General features: G+C 42.2%; 2 protein-coding genes across 4 annotated transcripts; one reads left to right on the forward strand and one right to left on the reverse strand.

The window, feature by feature from the left end:
- Positions 1-411: 411 nt before the first annotated feature.
- Positions 412-8,921, forward strand: wash1 (WAS protein family homolog 1; the record flags this gene model as incomplete). Of its 3 annotated transcripts, XM_084059745.1 has the most annotated exons (11): positions 412-515; positions 1,552-1,692; positions 2,099-2,210; positions 2,327-2,473; positions 4,166-4,302; positions 5,939-6,074; positions 6,258-6,456; positions 6,619-6,798; positions 7,112-7,270; positions 8,118-8,189; positions 8,414-8,921. In XM_084059745.1, the coding sequence occupies 11 exons, from the start codon at positions 508-510 to the stop codon at positions 8,557-8,559; spliced, it is 1,437 nt and encodes a 478-aa protein (XP_083915871.1). In that variant the 3' UTR covers positions 8,560-8,921. The 3 variants fall into 3 exon arrangements, with proteins under 3 accessions (XP_083915871.1, XP_083915869.1, XP_083915870.1); XM_084059743.1 differs by lacking the exon at positions 412-515 and having other exon boundaries at positions 1,541-1,692; XM_084059744.1 differs by lacking the exon at positions 412-515 and having other exon boundaries at positions 1,541-1,692; positions 8,121-8,189.
- Positions 8,922-10,174: 1,253 nt separating this feature from the next.
- Positions 10,175-20,661, reverse strand: ddx11 (DEAD/H (Asp-Glu-Ala-Asp/His) box helicase 11). Its single transcript, XM_084059742.1, has 28 exons — positions 20,552-20,661; positions 20,085-20,233; positions 19,710-19,928; positions 19,457-19,543; positions 19,218-19,360; positions 18,991-19,048; positions 18,492-18,599; positions 18,247-18,334; positions 17,649-17,854; positions 17,320-17,394; positions 16,769-16,846; positions 16,594-16,640; positions 16,424-16,503; positions 16,266-16,307; positions 16,111-16,178; positions 15,957-15,995; positions 15,677-15,827; positions 14,494-14,628; positions 14,210-14,322; positions 14,049-14,121; positions 13,721-13,824; positions 12,884-13,033; positions 12,444-12,512; positions 12,221-12,321; positions 11,410-11,494; positions 11,229-11,304; positions 10,739-10,893; positions 10,175-10,635 (listed from the first exon to the last, which is right to left on the reverse strand). Exons 2-28 carry the CDS (start codon positions 20,217-20,219, stop codon positions 10,600-10,602), a joined length of 2,721 nt encoding a protein of 906 aa, XP_083915868.1. The 5' UTR covers positions 20,220-20,233; positions 20,552-20,661; the 3' UTR covers positions 10,175-10,599.
- Positions 20,662-21,278: the final 617 nt, after the last annotated feature.

The raw sequence follows: 21,278 nt of genomic DNA on the forward strand, positions 1-21,278 counted from the left end.
ATTATGAATAATGTTTAATTTCACAAGTTTTCAAATGTATACAAATCATTTGAAAATAACCGATCTACAAGCTCACAATGCATGGCATCATGACACATTGTGAGCTTGTAGATCGGCTATTTTTTTTCTCAAATAACTGTAGTGGAGTAAAAAGTACAATATTTGCCTCTGAGATGTAAAAGTACTGCAAATTGAAAATACTCCAGTAAAGTAAAGATTCCTCAAATGTGTGCTTAAGTATAGTACTTAGTAAATGTACTAAGTTACTTTACACCACTGTAAAAAAAAAAAAAAAACATTTTTCTTTTAAACTACATGTTTTTATTTGTATTTCCAGAAGTCTCCTCTGGCTTTGTCTGTACTGTAGCTTTAAAACCATATTAGGCAGTCACGTGACATGCTGAGGCGGAAGTAAATGATTTGTTTTGCTGTGTGAAACAAACTAGGCCGCTTAATGTCGTGATCATTTCTCTCCAAAACACACCGATAAACCCAGACGTTTTCCACATGGTCAGGTAAGACCATAGGATCTGTTTACAGTCAGGTACACATCTGATCTGACATGGTTTGACACAGAGAGGTCAGGTCCAATTATATCCTATTAAAGCTCTGTGCTTTATAGTGCTTTATAACGGGGGAACAGATTGCAGTCAGTGCAATGGGCTTTCGGCGTGGTTCTGTATCGTGGTTCATCCAACAGGTCCAAGCAGTGGTGGATAAAGTACTCACATTTTTTACTGTAGTAAAAGTAAAGTATCAATACCGCAATGTAGAAACACTCTGTTACAAGTAAAAGTCCTGTAATCAAAATTATTTTTCAAATAGCCAAAGTATATATAGGGCTGAAGTGGTTAATGTGTGTTTTGCAATATTAATCAGAATCTACAAAATAATTACTACATTTTCAAATAATTGTAGTGGAGTAAAAGTACAATGTTCGCCTCTGAGATGTAGTTGAGTAGAAGTAAAAGTATTGAAAATTGGAAATACTCCAGTAAAGTAAAAAATATGTCAAAATTGTACTAAATTGCAGTACTTGAGTAAATGTACTTAGTTACTTTCCACCACTGGGTTTAACGTTTTGACTTTCTTCGGCATGCCATTCATATAAGATAAATATACCAGGACACACAGTAAGAAGTGAAATAGCTTGTGGTAGGAGAGAAAGTTGTCATCATGTCATGTGAGAGTCAGATGTCAGCATGAAGTGCGTCTGTGCGTGTTTTCTGACTGTCAAAAATCCACTATGGCTGTACATCATTATTTAATACATATTTTGCGTTGCTTAGTCATAAAGTGTCTTAGAAAGTGCTATATAAATTCGAGATATTATTATTATTATTATTATTATAAAAAGGTAGTACAGAGAGAGAACCCTTCGATGTTGATTGTCCTTATTAACTCAAGGTTAGTTAAAATGTGTTACCTGGGATTTGGAACACCACTCCACAACATACAGATTCTGCAATGTGGAGTCTCTTTCTGCTGAGCTCAAACTGTGTCAGGAGGTAATCGCCATCCATCACTGTGTGTAATGTTGATGTTGTCCAGGATGACACAGAAGCATTGCCTGGAGGGCCAGGTCTACTCAGTGCCTCTCATCCAGCAAGACCTAAGGAGAGAGGAGGCTATTCACCAGATAGCAGATGCATTGCACTACCTTGAGACGATCTCTACAGACATATTCAGTAGGCAAGTCCAGCACACACACACACACACACACACACACACACACACACACACACACACACACACACACACACACACACACACACACACACACACACACACACTCACACACAGACCAGATTTAGGTACTCTGCTGTACTCAAGCTGCGGTAAAACAGGACAACTTCAGAGCAATCTGTAGTATGAGTGCATCGTGGTTAATACATGAGATGATGCTTAATATGACTACCAAGACATGTAATGGCTGTCTCATACATCATACATAGGCTAACACATTGCATGAGTTCTATTTATGCACACGGTCTCAGACACTGTGTGTGTGTGTGTGTGTGTGTGTGTGTGTGTGTGTGTGTGTGTGTGTGTGTGTGTGTGTGTGTGTGTGTGTGTGTGTGTGTGTGCGTGTGTCCAGGGTGTCTGAGAGTGTGGAGAAGAACCGCCGGCAGCTGCACGCAGTCACTGACCGGATCAGACTAGCTCAGGCACGGGTGAACAAGATCAAAGGCAGTAAGAAGGCCACCAAGGTAACGTCCACACTTTACTTTCAAAGGCAGTGCTGCTACATGTTGTCCCATCCATTGGGATGAGGGGGAAATTAGTTGACAAATAGCATCTTTCAGTTTTGTGTTTGTGTGCATAGGTGTTCTCCAGTGCCAAGTACCCCGCCCCAGATCGGCTCCAAGACTATTCTTCTATCTTCAGTGGGGCCACAGACCCCTCCGCACACTCTCGTCCCCGCTACAAAATACAGAACAAGCTACGGCCCCTCGATGACAAGGCACTGCAGGTACAACAAACGCACATACACAAGAGTATTGATTCCATGCAGGTTTTAAAAGAGCCTATTGTAATATGATAGCCGAACTGTCTGCTACCCGTTAACTGTTGTTACGCAATGCCACGATTGAAACTCCAATCAAAGTACTTTTTTGGCTGCAGATGAAATGTTTTCAACTTTGAAGCACTGTGTTATACAACAATGGTTCCAATCACCAGATTCAAGCCACAGTGTTCAGAACAACAGGAAATGCTACTGTAGGACAATATGTGCTACTACTTTATTCATTGCACTCCTGTATCTTCCAAGGCCTCTGTACAAAGCTGACCCAGCTAAAAGTGTTGGTATAATATATCGGGTATAGATATATTTTCACTTGTTGCCATTGCATGGCCTGCCCTGAATTTAATCTTCACAGCTCTGGAGAGTCTCTAAGAGAATCAATGCACCTCCGTGCATTGCAAGTCTTTCTCCTGGACACCTGTAATTTTATTTAGGCTGGAGCTAATCTCACAGCATTGTTTATTCCGTTGCTGGTGTTACCTATCCTATACAAATATGTCTTGCTATATATATATTGTTTTATTTTTCTAGCAAAACCTTTTTTTATATGCAGTGGTTACAAAAACATTGTTATCACTAGGCAGCTGCAGTCTCATTGGTGTTGGTCTGAATATTTAACCCTGTAAATTAAACAACCAGCATGTATGTATGTACATGGCTGACTTATTGTTACATTGTTTATTATGGCATTTACTGTACATTGATAGTTTTCTTTTTGTTTTCTATTAAGACATTTCCCAGTTATACATTTCTTTAGGTAAAAAGTGCACATTTCTTGTTGTACAGTAGCTAATAAATTCCCCTGTTGAAAGCCTTTTCCCTAGTACATGTTGAAATGTTGCATGTAACGCAACTGTGTGTGTGTGTGTGTGTGTGTGTGTATGTATTCTTTTTTAAATATCTTTTATTTTATTGATAATTTGGTTGCCACAGCCCTAAGAAAGTTTTTGTTACCTAATGTTAGCATTGTGACGCATACAAATCAGTTATAACTTATAGATCTGTTACATTGTTGTATGTAACATAACAGACAGATCCAGTGTTTTGTGCACATAGAGATATCCTTTCCCTGGTAAATAGCCTTTGACAGTCACAGACGGTGTCCAGGGGAGCAGCTTTGGCTGCACTACAGTCAGATGCAGGTGGACCAGTTGCATACATTCACACTGTGCAATCATGGTGCGTGCTTGCACGCATGCCTTTGTGCATCGCACTAGATGTTCATACAAAGGCGGCACTGAAAACGTGTGTTTGCGTGTGTGCACACATCAGCTCAGCAGAAAGTTCCTGCATTATTTATGGTTAACACTGTCTTCCCCTTGAGTCTGAGGAAACTTTACAGGGACCAGCATATTTTCTGCTGCGTGTGCTCGGCACTGCAAGTGTGTTGTTTTAGTGTGCGCTGGAGAAAGAAAAAAAGGAAAACGCAGCTGGCAATTTTCACTGGTGCGGGAATGTATTATTCAGCTCGGTCCCCAATCATAATTCACAACGTGTGTGTGTGTGTGTGTGTGTGTGTGTGTGTGTGTGTGTGTGTGTGTCATTGATTGTATGGTTTGCAGAAATTACAGGTTAGGTGAAAATGTGATAGGTCTTCATCTCATAATGTGTCCGTCTATGTGCTATTGTTGTTTTTAGGAGAAGTTGCTGTATTTCCCAGTGTGTGTGAGCAATAAGAAGAGATCTGAGGATGAGACGGAGGAGGGACTGGGCAGTCTTCCCCGCAACATCTCTTCTATCAGCTCTCTGCTGCTCTTTAATACTACCGAGAACCTGTGAGTCCACACACACAAACACACACACACACACACACACACACACACACACACACACACACACACACTCTAGGGCAATGTTTCCCAGATCTAGGGTCGCAACCCATTTATTGGGTTGCAGATTAAACTTAGCTTCCAAGAAGAGCATTCTCTTTGCTACAGTACACTAGTCTGTTCAGCTCAGATACTGTTTACCCCGCTTCACACCCTCTTATCATCACAAACCTGAACTTGATACATGGACGTGACGTGAAAACGTGATTACGAAGTCTTGCACTCTCTGACAGAGGTAATCTGACTTCCCAGAAGCTCTGGGCTGCAGCGAGAATAGCAGAGGTGATGTTTGAAAGTGACCTTCACATGGTCTGTGACTGATGTCCTCACCATCGATTGCGTGCATGGTGTGAAACGAAAATACGAGGATGATTTTTATAAACATTGGCTTCACCGAAACCATTCAAAATGCAAATCAAATTGGACCGGACGGAAATTGCTGACGTTATCTTGCTCACTGCGATTGATATGAGCCGCTGAATCGGAGATGAAATGTCACAGGTGCGATATTTCAGACACAGGGGTCTATTTTGATTGCGCTAATTAACACCAGCCGCTAGGTCTTAATTAAGATCTGAGGCCGGTTCACAAATGCCTTCTAAACCAGTGCTTCTCAAACATGTTCATGCCAAAGACCCCCAAATTGATGTATATTTGGCAGCGGAACCTGTGCCAAAAAAAAAACAATTCAGAAATAGCCGATGTACAAGCTCGCAGTGCGGTACGAATTGACGACACTCTGTGAGCTTGTAGATCTGCTACTTTTGAATAGCCAACGCTAAAAACAAAAATTGCCAGCGTTGTTTTGCTATTTTCTTGATGGTAAAATGTCAAAAAGATGTGCTGGTTGAAAACATCAACCAACCACATGCCTCTTATCTCAAATATTATACCCCTTATAGTATCTCAGGTTAGTATAATTTAAAATGTTTAAAAGTGTCTTTAAAAATGAATCAATCTCAATGTTGAGGTTTAAAGTTGAGAGATTAGAAATATAAAGTTGAGGAAGCGTTGAGAAATATAAAGGAGAGTCGAACAGTGAGTTCTTTCATTTAAGTGTATTAAATGAATTATAATTCAGGAGGTGGTGAGAAACCTAAAAAATACACTCAACATTTCTATGTAATTTTGTAATTAAATAAATTCCAAATCCAAATTTCTTTTGGAACCCCTATGCTAGGACTATGCTAGGGTCCCCCCCTTTATTTTTTGTTTCCTACATTTAGTTCTTAATTATTATTCTTTCAAAAGATTTTCAAAAAATCCCAAAATATTCACAATTTTAAGTAAAAGAACAAATTCAAATGTTTTTTCTAACTAATTCCATGAATAAAAAATCTATTGTTTAGAGGGGAAAAAATACTTTTAAGAAGTAGTGAGTAAGCAGATCAACCAAATCAACCAGATCAAGCTCATAACACCTCGCATTGCGACGTGTTGTGAGCTTGTAGATCGGCTATGTTCACTAGTTTGGGTCCTGGGGAGACAAATTCCTCTTTTGGGTCTCGAGCTACAAAGTTTGGGAACCACTGTGCTAGAGGACAGGTTACATTTAAATTAATTAGATTTTCACCTTTTGTAGATATAAGAAGTACGTGTTCCTGGATCCTCTGGCAGGAGCTGTGACTAAAACACACAACACCCTGGAGACGGAGAAAGCAGAAAAACCATTTGATGCCCCCTTGTCCATCACAAAGAGAGAACAGCTGGAGAGACAGGTTCCTCAAGCACCCCACCCCCTCCCTCGCTCAACACATGTCTTAAACATAACTGAATACTGAATGAATTGCATTTTATATGAACAGAATTGTCCGTGCCAACTTGTGATTTTAATGATTTAACTGGTCATCTTCCTCTACCAATGACCCCCCCCCCCCCCCCCACCCTCACACCAATTACAGACGGCTGAGAGCTACTTTTACGTACCAGATCTGGGCCAAGTGCCAGAGATAGACGTACCATCCTACCTGCCCGACCTGCCGGGCATAGCAGACGACCTGTCCTACAGCGCTGATCTGGGGCCAGGCTTTGCCCCCTCAGGAACCGCACACAACATCCCTGAGCTGCCCTCCTTCTCCGGGGAGGAGAGCAACGGGCCTGGTATACGTTCACACACACACACACACACACACACACACACACACACACACACACACACACACACACACACACACACACACTTGTATATTTATGTTTCCTTCTCATTTGTGGTTTGTTCGTTGACATGGGAGACTCTGGCCTCTTCTTCCGTCTGCATTCTAGGATCTCGTTTCCAGGCCGAAGCTCCGCCCCCTCCCCCGCCTCCACCTCCTCCCCCTCCCCCCCCTGAACCCACCTTCACTCCCACGATCGCTCCCCCCGGGGTGCCCCCTCCACCGCCTCCTCCTCCTCCTCCTCCCCCCACGGCCGGCCCTGCTGAAGTCAGTCGAGTGCCAGGCTCAGGTATGACACACAAACACACACATTCTATGTGGTCATACATAATTCATGCTTTACACATAACGGAAGAATTCGCTTGACCTCAACAAAGCGTAAAGAGCAATTGTATGCATACATTACACACACACACACACACACAGTCAATATAACCCCGGGAACCTGTGTCTCTGCCTGTGAGATACAGATGCCTAGATCAAGTCAAGCCCGCATGTTCTCACTGCAAGGCTAACAATAATTGACCTTGAAGGGTGAGAACCCTTCACCGCCCTGTAGGCAGGCTTCTCATTTCTCTCTCCCCCTGACTGACCAACCGCAGGATCTGTCTCCGGAGCTCCCAGCGAGGTCAGCACGCCGTCGGATGGCCGCGCAGGTCTGCTGGAGTCCATCCGCAACGCCGGCGGAATCGGCAAGGCCCAGCTACGCAACGTCAAAGAACGCAAGCTGGAGAAGAAGAAGCAGAAGGAACAAGAGCAAGGTGACAGTGTTTTGAGTGTTTGCTAGCATGCGATTGAGCACGACTGCTTCCGGCACCCTGGACAAGCACGCTCAGATACAATTTGCAACTACTGCACATTGTGTTAATGTCACCTACTACCCAAGGATTGAGCTGTGAGCCTCATCATGTCTGTTATCTAGTTTAGTCTGTGTGAATGTATGTTCTGTTATGTCACATGATGCAAATGTGTTGTGTCTGTCTATGTACTTTTGTCGGTATTCCTGTGTTATGTTGGGTGAGGGGAGGTCATCATTGCGTGTCAAAGCGAATTCTTTGCTCTACCCCATACTTGGCAATTAATTGTCATCTGATAAAAATCCTGATGCTAAACAGACACAGGATACAGCGAGTTTTGATTACTCGTGTAATCAAAACAGTGTGTGAACAGTCCTAGTTTGCATTCACCTGTACTCAATACTGTGTACTACCGAGGCACGGCCTGTTGTTAAGTCACATCTCGGCACACCTCGCATTGATTCACATACAGTGTGCTTGGCATCATAGTCTTTAGAACAGCCCATATCTCCCTGATGATTTGTTTAATAAATACTCATATTTTTTACTGCAACTTAACTCTTTACAGTACACCGTCCTCATAATACTTTCTGGTGGGCTGGACAGGTCACGTCCTAACATTTCACTTTGGGGAGCGGAGCGCCGTTACACGCCAGGACTGACATCTTAATTAGCAAAACATAACAGGAGCTGTAATTAACGCACTCCACTGCAAAGCACAGGTCTCAGGAGGTCTCTGGAACGGGAGTTGGAGGTAATACAACCTGATTGCATGTTTTATAATTTACAAGTGACAGTCTCTCTCTCTCAGCAGTGGGAGCAGCAGCCAGTGGTGGAGACTTTATGTCCGATCTCTTCAATAAGCTGGCCATGCGTAGGAAAGGTGAGCATCCCCCTTTAAAATAGGTATTCAGATACTGCTGAGTCAGAGAACAGTACACATTTTCTGTATTAACATCCTTTCTATTCTTACGATGCATAGAGCATACAGTATACTCTAGTGTATAACATCCTCTATATTCTTACTGTGCATAATATTGTAGCAGATAACATACTCTCTACTCTTATCATGCTTAAGCAATATAACATCCTCTGTACTCTTTCCAGGTATCTCTGGCAAGGGTCCAGCAGGCGGGGAGTCGGCCGAACCCAGTGGCACCGGCAGTGCGTTTGCCCGCATGTCAGACGTCATCCCACCCCTCCCTGCCCCACAGCCGATCGGTGCAGAGGATGAGGCAGACTGGGACGCTTAAGCCAGTGATCGATTTTGATGCTGAAGGGGACTGGTATTTCCTCAGAACAGTGAAAAAAAGAACTAACACTTGTATACATTAAACATGAACACTGCCCCGAGTACCAGCAGACTATTGGTGGTCAAATATAGGCAAGATCAGGCCAGATGATGCCTTGAATCAACTTTGTGTACAGAAAATCCTGATACTAGACTTGAGCGTAAGTGCAGTGTCAAGTGTCCACCTACCAAGTATTGTTAAAAGGTAAACAGTTTCAATAAATTAAGAGCAAGAAACCATTGGGTTATGTTTTCATGTACAGCATATGGAATGTTTACATTGGTATGTGCCGTGGAAATGTTTAAAACAACACTTGACTCTGGCATTGTCTGAATTGGTTTTAAACCTACTACAAATTATGTAATTTCTTTGCAAATTGTCTAATTTCTTAAATGGGTAGGTTGGTTTTGTCTCCTCAACTTGTGCCAAACAGATCAGCAGTGGCTTAGGAGGTAGAGCGGCCATCTGAGAACCAGAAAGTCTCCGGTTCGAAAGTGTCCTGCTCGGTAGTTGCCCACTTGCTCTTAATAGTTAGGATGGGTACTTGCAGTGGACAAATTACAGTGCAAATGTACTTGGCAAAAACACAACTAAAAAGGTACGGTGACATTTTATTACTTTAAACGGAACTGAAAGACGGTACAGAAATTGCACAATGGGATGAGACCACTTTCTTGTGAATGGTTGAACTTCAGCCTCTTTGATATCTGCTATCCAGCAAATGCAGCCCTAAAGCATCGTATTTCACCTTTGAAGGGATTTCTGTGATGCTCAACATAAATCAAGCCTCAGGGAGCCAGTCATTGAACTGCAAAATACTCTTCTAAACCCATCATTAAACCTGTGTGCTGTTGAGTGCTGCCATCCCTAGTAGGTAGAAGTTAATGGCAGCACTAGTGGAGAACAGGACACAGGTTGCCTAAATGGTGGCTTTAAAGACTTATTTTGCACTTCACTACCTACGACTTTTTAGTCCCTCCGGCTTATTTTCTGATATATTAAACAGGTGAGTCTTTTACAGTAGGACCACTTATTTCTCAACCAGGTACACCCTGTCCCACACAATTTCAAAAGGTCTCATGCAGAACTGAACATCAAAGTGTGTATATAAAATAAATACATTTAAGTATAATTGTTATATTTTTTCTTTAAAGTTTCACAAATGCAAACAGATGAACAATTATATCCTTGGAATATAACAGCTTCAAATGGAGTGGCACAATCTTGACAGAACCCACACAGATACTCTAATCATTTCACCATTTATTATATCATTACTGTCAGCCAGAAAACCTTGTATCTTCGTATAGTTTTCTTCAATTGATTACCTACTTTGTCGTGCAAGAGTGTCATACTGAAAGAGCCAATCTACAAGCTCACAATGCATCACGATCTGATGCCTTGTAGATCTATTTGATCTAAAGTATTAACTCATTCACTGCCAGAATTATTTCTGGCCGCGTTTGAACACTGCCATATTTTTCATTGAAAAAAAAAAAGTACTCAGGAGCCGAGATACAGAATTTTTAAGTTTTAAGTTAACAAGGAAGTGGATGGGAGTCTATATCTTCGAAAAATCATATCTCCTTGGTCTTTGGGTAAAAAAAAAAAAAAAAATCTAAAAAAAATAAATAAAAAAAAAATGTTTTAATTTTTTTTAAAAGTCGTTTTAGTCGTTCTTGGCAGGCATGGCTTATGGACAGAAGTCGTTTTAGTCGTTCTAGGCAGTATATGAGTTAACAAGGGCTTGTGACTAATGTTGGATCACAGGTTCTTTTTTTCCGTTTACTGGAAAGTAACGGTTTTGGACATACAAGGTTTCCACCTGACTGTGACAATATGCAGCAATTTTTTTATTATGCATTCCCAGACTTTATCCTCACATGGTCCTAAATGTTCTGTTGGATTGCTGATATTGCGCGGCTTCTGTGCCACTGAAGTTTCTTCCTCACTCGAAGCTTAAACTCGTTGAAACTGAGTTGAAATTCAATGGGTCTCCAACTATGTCTGCTGCTGTTTTCTCTTGTCCATGAAGAACTGAGCAAAGGAACATAAAAGAAAGAAGAAACGTCACATTAACCCCCCATCTGTCCTAAGTAATGATTTGTTTGCCGTGTACATGAGTGCTTATGATTCTCACCTTTCGCAAATTGGCAAAAGCGGGTCCGAATGTTGTGTGCGTTCTGACTTGAGCTCTGATCCAGTTGGGCAGTTTGGAGACTGTTGCAGGTCGAGAGTAACGCCTGTCACACAACACGATGGCGGCGTAGTCACCGCGGTGACGGATCGCTCTCCCTGTGGAAACCAGGAAGTGAAGTGTGCGTTAAGTAATAAATTACATTTATGGTTTATGCAATAGTGCAAGTGAAAAAGCAATTATCGGCAAAAAATGATATCGTTTTGAGAGATTTTGGACTTATAAAATAAGGCTTAAGTGATTAAAACAAGGAAAAGACCTTACTTAATACAATGTCCAAAATCCCAGATATCTTGTCTCATATCATTAATATAATATTGATATATTGCAATTATGTAATAGCAGTTATCAATTGTCTGCCTAGAGAAGGTGAGTACATGGTTATTGACTAGTAATCTAGATTACATCATTAATATTCCAATGTTTCGGTTACCTATGGATTGATTGACTGCCTTCATGCAAAGGTTTTCTATTAGGGATTGGCCGGGGCTCCTCCCACCAGTGTGAGGCTGAAATACAAGAACACAAAGTCGACAACGTCGTCTAAATATGGAATCGGCAGAGATTCAAGCAGTAACAGTCAGATGAGCTTGAAGGAAGACAGACTGTTTTACCAGGTGCTTGTCCAGATAGGACATCTTCTCCTGTAGTTCTGGAGATTTTATGTTGGGATACGGCATTCCCACCATCACAATACACCTGCCATTATGTGGGAACACATACAGAGGTTATTAGATCCTTTGGAGGGGGGGGGGGGGGTACCATACGATACTACTTGTCTTGCGAGTAGCCTTGTATGCAAGACAAAAACGAATGAATTGCATACATAAAAACATGAAGACAAGAGCGATGATGTCCACTGTTCAGCTTATCCTTGGCCAGATTCTTAATTTAGCCTCAAAATCGACTGATGAACAAAGGACTTCTGTGGTCTGACTCTGACCTTATTGAATTTTAGAACTTTGTATCTCCTTTTTGAAGGTAGCAACTTATATTCCCCATTCAAAACATGGCTGGTGTTGAAGTGATATTCCTTCTGTTATTATATGTAGATGCACTATCAAACATAGAATCATGTACAAATGTCTTAAATTATTTTGCGGTTATGAAACTACATGTTTGTTGGCTAAAATGGATTGACTTCAAAATGCGTGTTCCAGTAGGAGTGTGAAGATTCAATCCAATATCCATCAATGATTCGATTCCTATTGATTCAGCAAAATTCAATCAATCTTCCCACAATTTGATAATTTTCAATACTTCCAAATTAAAAGTCAACTGATTCTGTTAGATTCTCGAGACAAACAGGCTGAATGCAAGTTGAACAATTCTTTATCTTAGCATGTCTACCCATGTACTATGTGTTCAATTTGCAACACTGATTGATAAGCAACAGTGTAGTAGGGCATGTTACACATACAGTACCTGCCAAGGTCATCTGAGAAATTGATTCCCTCGCTCATCTTTCCTCCAACCACAGAAAACAGCAATGCTCCTGAGAGTCCACTGCCATCCACAGCACACCTCTAACCAAACATGGGATGGCGGGGAAGCAAGGTGAGGATATCATCACTTGTGTACGTACAGGTGATAGATACTGTAGTAGATACATAGAAGCTAATGTAAGTCTATTGAGTGTTATTTTCACCTGGATGCAGCGGGAGAACTCGCTCAGCACCTGTTCCACCTGACTGGCCTTCTTTGGCTCCTGAAATATCTGAACAGACACGCAAACTGATCTCAATCCAGTCATACTGGCTACAGTTCATACCTGTTACAGTTAAGTCAGTGACAAGTTAACCACTTAAACTCTATTCTTACTAAACTAATACTTAACTAATGCTGTACTGAAACTCGACATTAGTTGCCCAGTGTCGGCTCTGTACTTGGTTCGCGCGTTTCCCCCTCTACACCAAATCTCTGTGATGAACATAGCCGACCTGCCAGCTCACACGACACATTGTGAGCTTTTAGATCTGTATTTTTGGCAAATGTTCCCCGCAGAATAGGGATGCTAGGGTTCAAGTGGTTAAGTCTCAATTTCAGTCTAATTTCAGTTTATTCAGTTATTCAGTTTGCGTCTTGTACCTTCTTCTTGCCGGCCAGGCGGGCGAGGACTCCGCTGGTCTCCCAGTGGGTTGTAATCTTCCTGGAGTACTCGTAAGAGGGGAAAAAGCACACCACGCCGCCCGGAACCACGTTACACAAGTTGGAGAGGACACGACCTGTCTCGTCCATCTGTCAAACAAACACAGATGCTAGAGCATTTAGCAATACTGTCTGTTTGGAAGGAAAGCAGGCTGTCCAGCCCCTCTTTGCATTTTGATACGGATAGTAGAAATGGGAGATGAGGTCATGAGGATAGTAGGGGAGGCGCAGGAGGAAAGATCCAAACCCGGCTGACTATGTTTGGCTCTTAAGGCAAGTGTCCACTATGGCATCAAACATTTATTATAAATGGTTCACAGAAAATGCAATACTAAAGAAAAACATAAGTGAAGGTTTCAATTATGAGATAATGCAAAGTGTTTATGTACAAAGTGTAAATGTGTTCTTAGTTATAGGCTCACACTTGTCAGTTTTGTATTCAACTGGAAGTATTGTATGGATCCCACTCGTATTTTTATTTTTTTACCCCTTTTTCTCCCCAATTTAGTCGTTATACCAATTGATTCCTCCCCACAAACATTTATGTGTGATCACTGCTGTTGTGTTTGTGTAGATGCTCGACAAAAAAAGATGTACCACAGTGGATTCGAACCCACAACCTCTGCGGTGATGGGCGGGCAGACACTTTACCACTGCGCCACCCGAGTGCATGAATCCCACTTGTGAAAGCAAATATTTAAACTACGTTAAACTCCAACTGAGTGACAAAATGTTGTCCTCTCTCTGACCTTATTTATCTGAGTGAGTGAGTGTTACCATCCGTGGCGTATCTCTAGTCTGGTAGGTAAACTCCAGCTCCTGGCCAGATGGACCACTACACAGCACCAGGGGTAGAATGTTCTCAGGAGGGATTACATGGCCTACAGGCAAAGCAAAAGATGAGTACAGCCTGCAGGGGCTACAGATCAAGAAAAAGGCTGTGCCAAGCCATTAAACATTTTGTAAATGAATAAATCATACAGAACTAATACAATTTTAACAATTGTCAAAATATGCATTTTGAACACTCAATTAACATAAAATTAACTAATTTTTTAGCGCTCAGCTACCGCTCAATTTCAGCGTTTTCCAGATGGCCACTCACCACAGGAAAACTCAGCGATGCGCTCCTCTCCCACCCCAGCTGACAACAGCAGCTCTTGTTTGAAGTCTGACACCTGTGCAAGCATTTATTTATTTTACATTTACAAACTGACACACCGTGAAGAGCTGTTTATCTGCCGTAGAGGAATCCAATTTACTCACCGGCTGCATGGTCCCTCCAGCGACGATGACCGCTCTGCATTCTTTAAGCACTTGGGCAAAATAGACAGCTGGATTCAACAGCAGGAACTTGATGCTGCTCTCCGACAAAGTGCCTAAGAGAAAACATAAATGGTAAATAGTGCATTTATATAGCACTTTTATCCAAAGCGCTTTACATGGATTGTACATTACATTCACCCCTAAGAATGTAGCCTATATTGTAAAACTTGCAGTGTCAGATGTTTACAGTAGTTTGGTTCTTATAAAGTTGAGGGAGAGAGTACCTTGTTTGTGCACCACCACTCTGCCATCAGTGTTGCTGTTGGTGAGAGCCATGAGGAAGCCCTCCACCTGCATCATAGGAGAGGCTGACACCACCTTCTCTGTTTCTAATGACCCCTGCTGGTCTGCTGGAGGAACTGCACACAAGAGTAATGTAAAGACTAGTCACGGTAAGGGAGCTGAGTTAGATCAGGAATAACAGTCTAATTTGAGTCCTGCTACCAACAGGGCTAAGGATGGAAATGTTGGTGTGACTGTCCAACACTTTGGACATTTTACAACAAAAACAAAAAGTCAAACTGCCAGTTGGTCTAGCGCCACCCTTACACATGATATCTAAAACTAAAGGGTAGATTGCCATGAAACTAGCTGAGTGCATTCATCCTCTACAGAGGATGAACCCTAAACATCTGAGTGACCCCCCATGGCCTCTCCTCTACCTCAGGTCAAAATATCGACTTTGATTCTTTCTTTAAGCTTCACTAAAAGAGCAGGTCGCCACTTTGGTGTGGTTGGGTGTCTGGAGAAGCAAGGCCGCTAGGCGCTGGTATTGGGGATTTTAGACTCTTATTTATATTTTCAATTCTTTGCGTATTATTTTAGACGATAATAGGATATCAAAATCAATTAACTCATTGAGTGCTATTCACGTGTTTCACCGCTATGGTGCAATGTGCCAATCACGTGTTTTTGAAAAAATAGTAAAAAACTAAAACAAAAAAAAAGATTTTCAGAACCCAAGAAGATCATTATCTGAAGATTTGCAGCTCCATCCACTCCTTGTTTAACTTATAGCTGTATCTCGCTTCCTAAGCACTTTTTTTTTTACTTTGAAAAAATCTCTGGCACTGGGACAACATAGCCAGAAATAATTCTGGCACTCAGTGAGTTAAGTACAAAATGATAGTAATGTTCTAACATCTGAATCCAAACATCTTGAAATATAAGTTCACACAACAGTCAAAACCATAGGTTTTCATTTGATAATATGGAACAAAGACCCTAAGTCACAATTTGGTGAAGTTGTAAATGGCATACAATAGAAATTTCTGCATGATGCATCACAAACTAAAATGAATTAAATGCATTTTCTGCCGATTGATTCATTAATTGATTATTTAACAGTATATCATATCCTCCAAATGTATTGTCTACGTGCAACATGCCCTAGATAAATGCACAGACCTGTAGAGCTCTGGTTGCTCTGTAGAGTTTGGAGGTATCGGCCGAGACCCTCAGTGCGTCGGTTCTCTTTGCTGGAGCTGGATACAGGAGAAGGGGTGTGGGTGTGCACGGTCACGCCCGTCCCTGCGTACTTTTCCACGAAACCACACAACTACAGAGACAAGTACGCATGAGTGACGCAACATTTAATCTTAAGGCATAATCACACATATTTAAAGGCCTACTAGATATGTCACGTTGCCAACCTGAGAAACAAATGCAGAAACGTTCTCCACTTAACTTTTCTGCTGACCATGCTCTTCTCAAAGTATCTCTGCAGCTTTAGTGGGAATAAGAATCGATAGAGAAGGAGACAAGACAAAAGACGTGATTTATGTGGCTGTCCTGTGGCATGGAACTACAGTTATAGTCATTGTTATATTGTTGCTGGCTACCTTGAACATGTTGATATTGTCGATTTGGGCTTTGAAGAGGAAGTCGTTAATAGTAAGCATCTCTGCTCCTGTAGGGACAGAGAGAGGACTTGTTAACACTTTCAACTGGATGTGTGTGTGCGTGCGTGCGTGCGTGCGTGCGTGTGTGTGCAGACCTGGTTGTGTTGTCTGGCGCTGTGGATTCTGCCTCACCGTACCTGTATAATTAGTATGTGACCAGAAATGTCACACGGTCAACAATTACCAGTCTGAACTATGAGCAGACAAGCTGTAACCAACACAACAACTCAAGCTGTAACCCAAACACACTCACCTCCCAGTACACGGACGAAGCCCTCAAGCACAAACACAATCTGTTTAATGTACATCAGGTTCTTGGCCTTCAACCTGCTCCTGATTGCGCATACACACACAGCATTAACATCCAGTGTAGGGTGAGAGTACGTTTACCATTTGAATGCATGTGTTTCTGTCCCTACTCACTTGTAGCGTTCTTGATATTGAGTGAGCTGAGAATGGGCACGGCAAAGCTGCAGAAAAGACAATCTTTTAGCATAGTATCCTACTTTTAGCTTAGTATCCTAATTTTACATCTTACACAAGGTGTGTGTGTGTGTGTGTGTGTGTGTGTGTGTGTGTGTGTGTGATGTATACACACCTGTGCTCCTGTGAGCTCTGTGCTGTGTATACAAGAAAGAGTGTCACTGAGGTTGTGCGCTTCATCTATGATCAACACCTGTTAAACAAGACATTTATTATTGACCAATAAGACCAGAAGCATTCGACACACAGCCCTCAACTCAAATATTAACTACAAAATAGTACACATCTTACACGTCTGTAAAATAAAGTATAGAAATAAATTCCAATACGTTCTATAATAAGAGAGCAATGCAATTGGATTGATAAAAGGAACATCTGAATGAACAGTGGACTCAATTTGGAATGTTCCCTTATGTATCCAGTGTTTATGTAATTATGACTTTGTTCAGTAATATAAATGTGTTAATATACAGACTCTTTTAAGTGTTGATGCAAAGCTAAGGATAGAATACTGAGATTTGAGGGGGGGAAATACAGCTACACTGAACCAAACACATCATTTAGTGCAAAATGACTCAATCAATCACTTTGTAGACTTGCTGTAGAAACCAATCTTTAATCAAAATCACAAGGGATTAAATCCAAACTACAGACAAACATTCACACCTGTCCCTTCAGCTGAATTCCTGATGCCCGCCTTGTAGCTTCATGAAGAACCATCTGGTAAGGCAACACCACCAGCTACAAACACGAACACGTACAGACACACACAGACACACACCACACCGAATATGCTTAACAGCACACATGAAAAGGTGTGTACACCGTCATATGTATTTCATGGAATAATTCAAGTTGAATTTTTTGTCACAGTTATTAGAAGTGGTACATATGTACACCACGTGTGTGTACAGCACTGGAAATTCAAGCATATTACTCACTTAAAAAATAAGGCACCTGATTTCAATACAATCTCGTGCCTGGTGTTACAGTACCTGTGCAGGGGGGATGGCAAGGCGTGAAGCATAGTAAGGACATGCGTGGTTTTGCCTGCCCAGAGTGGACAGATGCTCTATGTCATGGACTGCCCCCAGTATTTCGTCCCTCAGGTGCTGAAGTGCTGTGGCCCCGACGTAGGGACACACACTCTTCGCAGTCCCACGCTTACGCTTCGCACCCTCCTCCTGATGTTTCTGCTTCTCTGTGGGATAGAAGAATAAAGTCTGCTTGGATTCCGGCAAAACACCTGATAAGCTGTTTGGCGGCTGGGGAACTCACTTCAGTAACATTAGTATCTGTTTGTGAGCAGATATTACATTATTGTGCTCTTGCCAAATTTAAGACACCAGGTAGAGTAGCTCTGGGAGAGGAGGTGTGTTATCTGTAAAAGTGAGACACTTCAAAAAGGGGACTCCATGAACAACTCAACCTGTCCTTGACCCATTACACTTTTACTCTAGCTGTGTGGTACACTGTTTAATTGTGGGACTTTGATGCTTGAATGTCGCAGTATATTTTAAGCCCGTTTATCACACAGCACTAAACCAAAGCAGACGAAGCAACGTCATAATTCTCCATCTTCTGGACTCTCACCATGTTTGTTCTTCTGCATCTCCATGCAGCGGTCATTAATGCGCTGAGCACTGCCCAGGCTAAGCACTTCCTCGTTGATGCACAGATTCTGCAAAAGACACAAGACAAAAGAAAGTGGTTAACTGTTGGGACATCAGTCCATTCCATTTATCGATTATCTTATTAAAATCTTTTATTTTTTAAGAGTGGAAAGGTAGAATCTGTTTGTCTGTGTGTGCAGCCACTGCCAGTAACATATACTGTACCTGCCGTGAGCCCAGTGTGACAAGACTTATGTCCTTGCTGAAGGGGCTCTTTTGAACCTCATGGACAAACTGGGCCAGCTGGGAGTGAGTGCGACTGCAGTAGTAGATCTGCCAACATGCACACACACAGTTTTTATACACAACGCTCATTGCCTTTGGGCCTATATTTGAGAGTAAGTGACAAACCAATCTTGCGCAGCCAGAAGATCAGAAATCTCTCTAAATTCAATGAATGGGCTAAAACTGGGTGGAAACAAGTTGGTGGAAGAAAAGAAAAAACAGCTTCACAGAACCAATGACTTCAGGGGCGTTCCTTCATATGGGATGGTGGTATCAGGATTGTTTTTCAAAGCAGTGGGCGTGGGTTTGTTATTTACCGCTGGTTTTCTTGGCATTTTCTTCAATGAATTTATGCATTGAATGGTTTCCCCAGACATATCAGTGGGCGGAGAACTCTGATCGTCTGGCTACGCGAGACTAGTGACAGATGCGAGCTCACTTTTGTGACGTGTTCTTCAACCAGGTCTTCATCATCATCATTTTCACCAGCATAAAATCTGTTGGTGTGGGAAAAATAAATGCTAAAAAAATCCTAATCCAAAATAAATTATAATAAATGCTGTCATATAAAATGTTCATAAAAGTTCTCATAGCCTGCACTTTAGTACATTATAATTCTTACTCTGCTTGTAGCTTAACTGACACTTATTACTGGCCTCTCCTTACTTGCTCTTGGTTTTTGTTTTTGACTCATCGTCGCTCTCGTAGTCTGCAATGATAAACTCCTCCTCCTCTGGGTCTCCTGTCGCCTCCGCCGGACCTTGTTTACTGAGCTGGAGCAACTTGAAAGCCTCATCCTCTTCACAGCTCTACACACAAACGCACACGCAAACATGCACAAACCCACGGTCAGTCGCTGTAGTGTAGGGCTTTATAAATCAGCAGTACTGTGCGGGACACCTCACCTTTCTTTTCCCTGCATACTTGAGTTGAACATTGTTTCGGATCAGTTCTAAACGTTCCTCCCGCTTCTGCCTTTTAATTTCATCCTCCTAATGCATACACACACACACACACACACACACACACACACACACACACACACACAGATTGATGCACAAAATGTCTGGGCTATAATACAGTGAGGCATAATTCTCAGAGATACAAATGGGGGTCACATCACATCTGAAACTCCCTGGTGCTAAACACTGACTCTACCTTTAGTTTGGACACCAAGTCCCGCTCTGCCTTCTTCTCCACAAAGTCTGTGATCCAGTCGGGCTCTGCAGAGGGGGTCTGAGAGGGAACTGTGGAAGATAAAGTGGGGAGGAGGGCTGTTTCTTCTCTCTGTAGCAGAGCAGCTGCCTCCTGTCTCCTCCTCTCCTCATAATCCCTTAGCCAGCTCAGCGCTCCACATATCAGACTCAGAGACTTGCCCTGGAATTACATGCAGGTTGTACGGAGATCAATACATGTTATTTAATCATCGTAATTGGAATCCATCTATCAAAACATGCCAAATTCCCCCACGGGGATCAATGATATAATGTAATGAAATGTAATGATATATGTATATTCATTGTTATTACACACCGTTCCAGTAGGACTCTCAAAGATGCCAACTTTGCCCTGTTCAAGTGTGCCATACAGGGCTTTCATGAACTCTTCCTGGATGGAATAGGGTTGGAAGGGAAATGGAAACTGGGGGCTGTCATTGCCATTCTCCATCCCAATGAGCGTACCTATAGTGGAGATGAGATGATACAACATTGGAGTGAGATCGAACTTAAAATCTAACACACATCTACGATTGCATTTAACTTCAGGTCAGACCTGCGCAGTCTTCATTAGAATGGTAATGTTACGCTGACTGTACAACAATACTTGACTGGCTGCTATAAATGAGCCTTCGCTTCAAGTCGAGCTAACCTGGCTAGCGTTCCACTAATAACGTCATCTCAATGCTAATGCTAAAACCAACGGTATTCCATGATGACAGTTCCCTGTTCAAACAAGGCCGTATGGCAATGAACAACAACTATACGTATCTATATACTCACTCAGATATTTCAGACAGACACTTTATTTGTGTAGTATTGTTATGTTTTAACCCCCGGGTGATGATCGTTCAGTCAGTGTTCATCGAGCGCGCCAACACAAATCAACAAACCCCGACACTGTCCAATGAGAAGCCACACAACTCATAGAGCAGCTGTTTTAGCACAGCGAACCGCCCTCCGTGGAGGTGGAGGAGCTACGTGCCTGTACGACCATAATAGAAGAACTCTAGCTATGGTCCATAGCGTGAGACCGTGAGTTCCCCTGAACTGCGCCCCCTACAGCAAACCGTAAACAGTTCGAGGGTGGGGGATTTGAGTTTTTACTGGGGTCAGTTCCAAATTGCAGCCACCTGGTTGTAGTAGTGCTCTTTTAGAGCGGTTTTAAAGGAAGGATTGACGTTTTTATAACTGTTGGTAGGGCATTCCACATTTTTGTAGCATAGCAGTAGAACGAAAGCATCGAATTTAATTCCTCGTTAGAAAGGCAAATCTGGCTTGAACGTGATTTGTGGAGCTCCCTCCTCTGGTGTTGTGATTGTGGACGTCATTGACGTTTTTGAAGTAGTTTGACATGTACATGGGTGTCTTTGTGGTGTAGTGTATCTTGTAGACAATTAGCCTGGGTGCCAGCCTGCTTCGCTACGTTCGGCGGATTTTTTTTTCTCTCTGCGCTTCGGAGAGAGAAAAAAAGTCCGCCGAACGCAGCGAAGCAGGCTGGCACCCAGGC

This window comes from Gymnoscopelus microlampas (genome assembly GCF_963454915.1).
Source record: "Gymnoscopelus microlampas genome assembly, chromosome: 6".
In the NCBI taxonomy this organism is placed as follows: domain Eukaryota; kingdom Metazoa; phylum Chordata; class Actinopteri; order Myctophiformes; family Myctophidae; genus Gymnoscopelus; species Gymnoscopelus microlampas.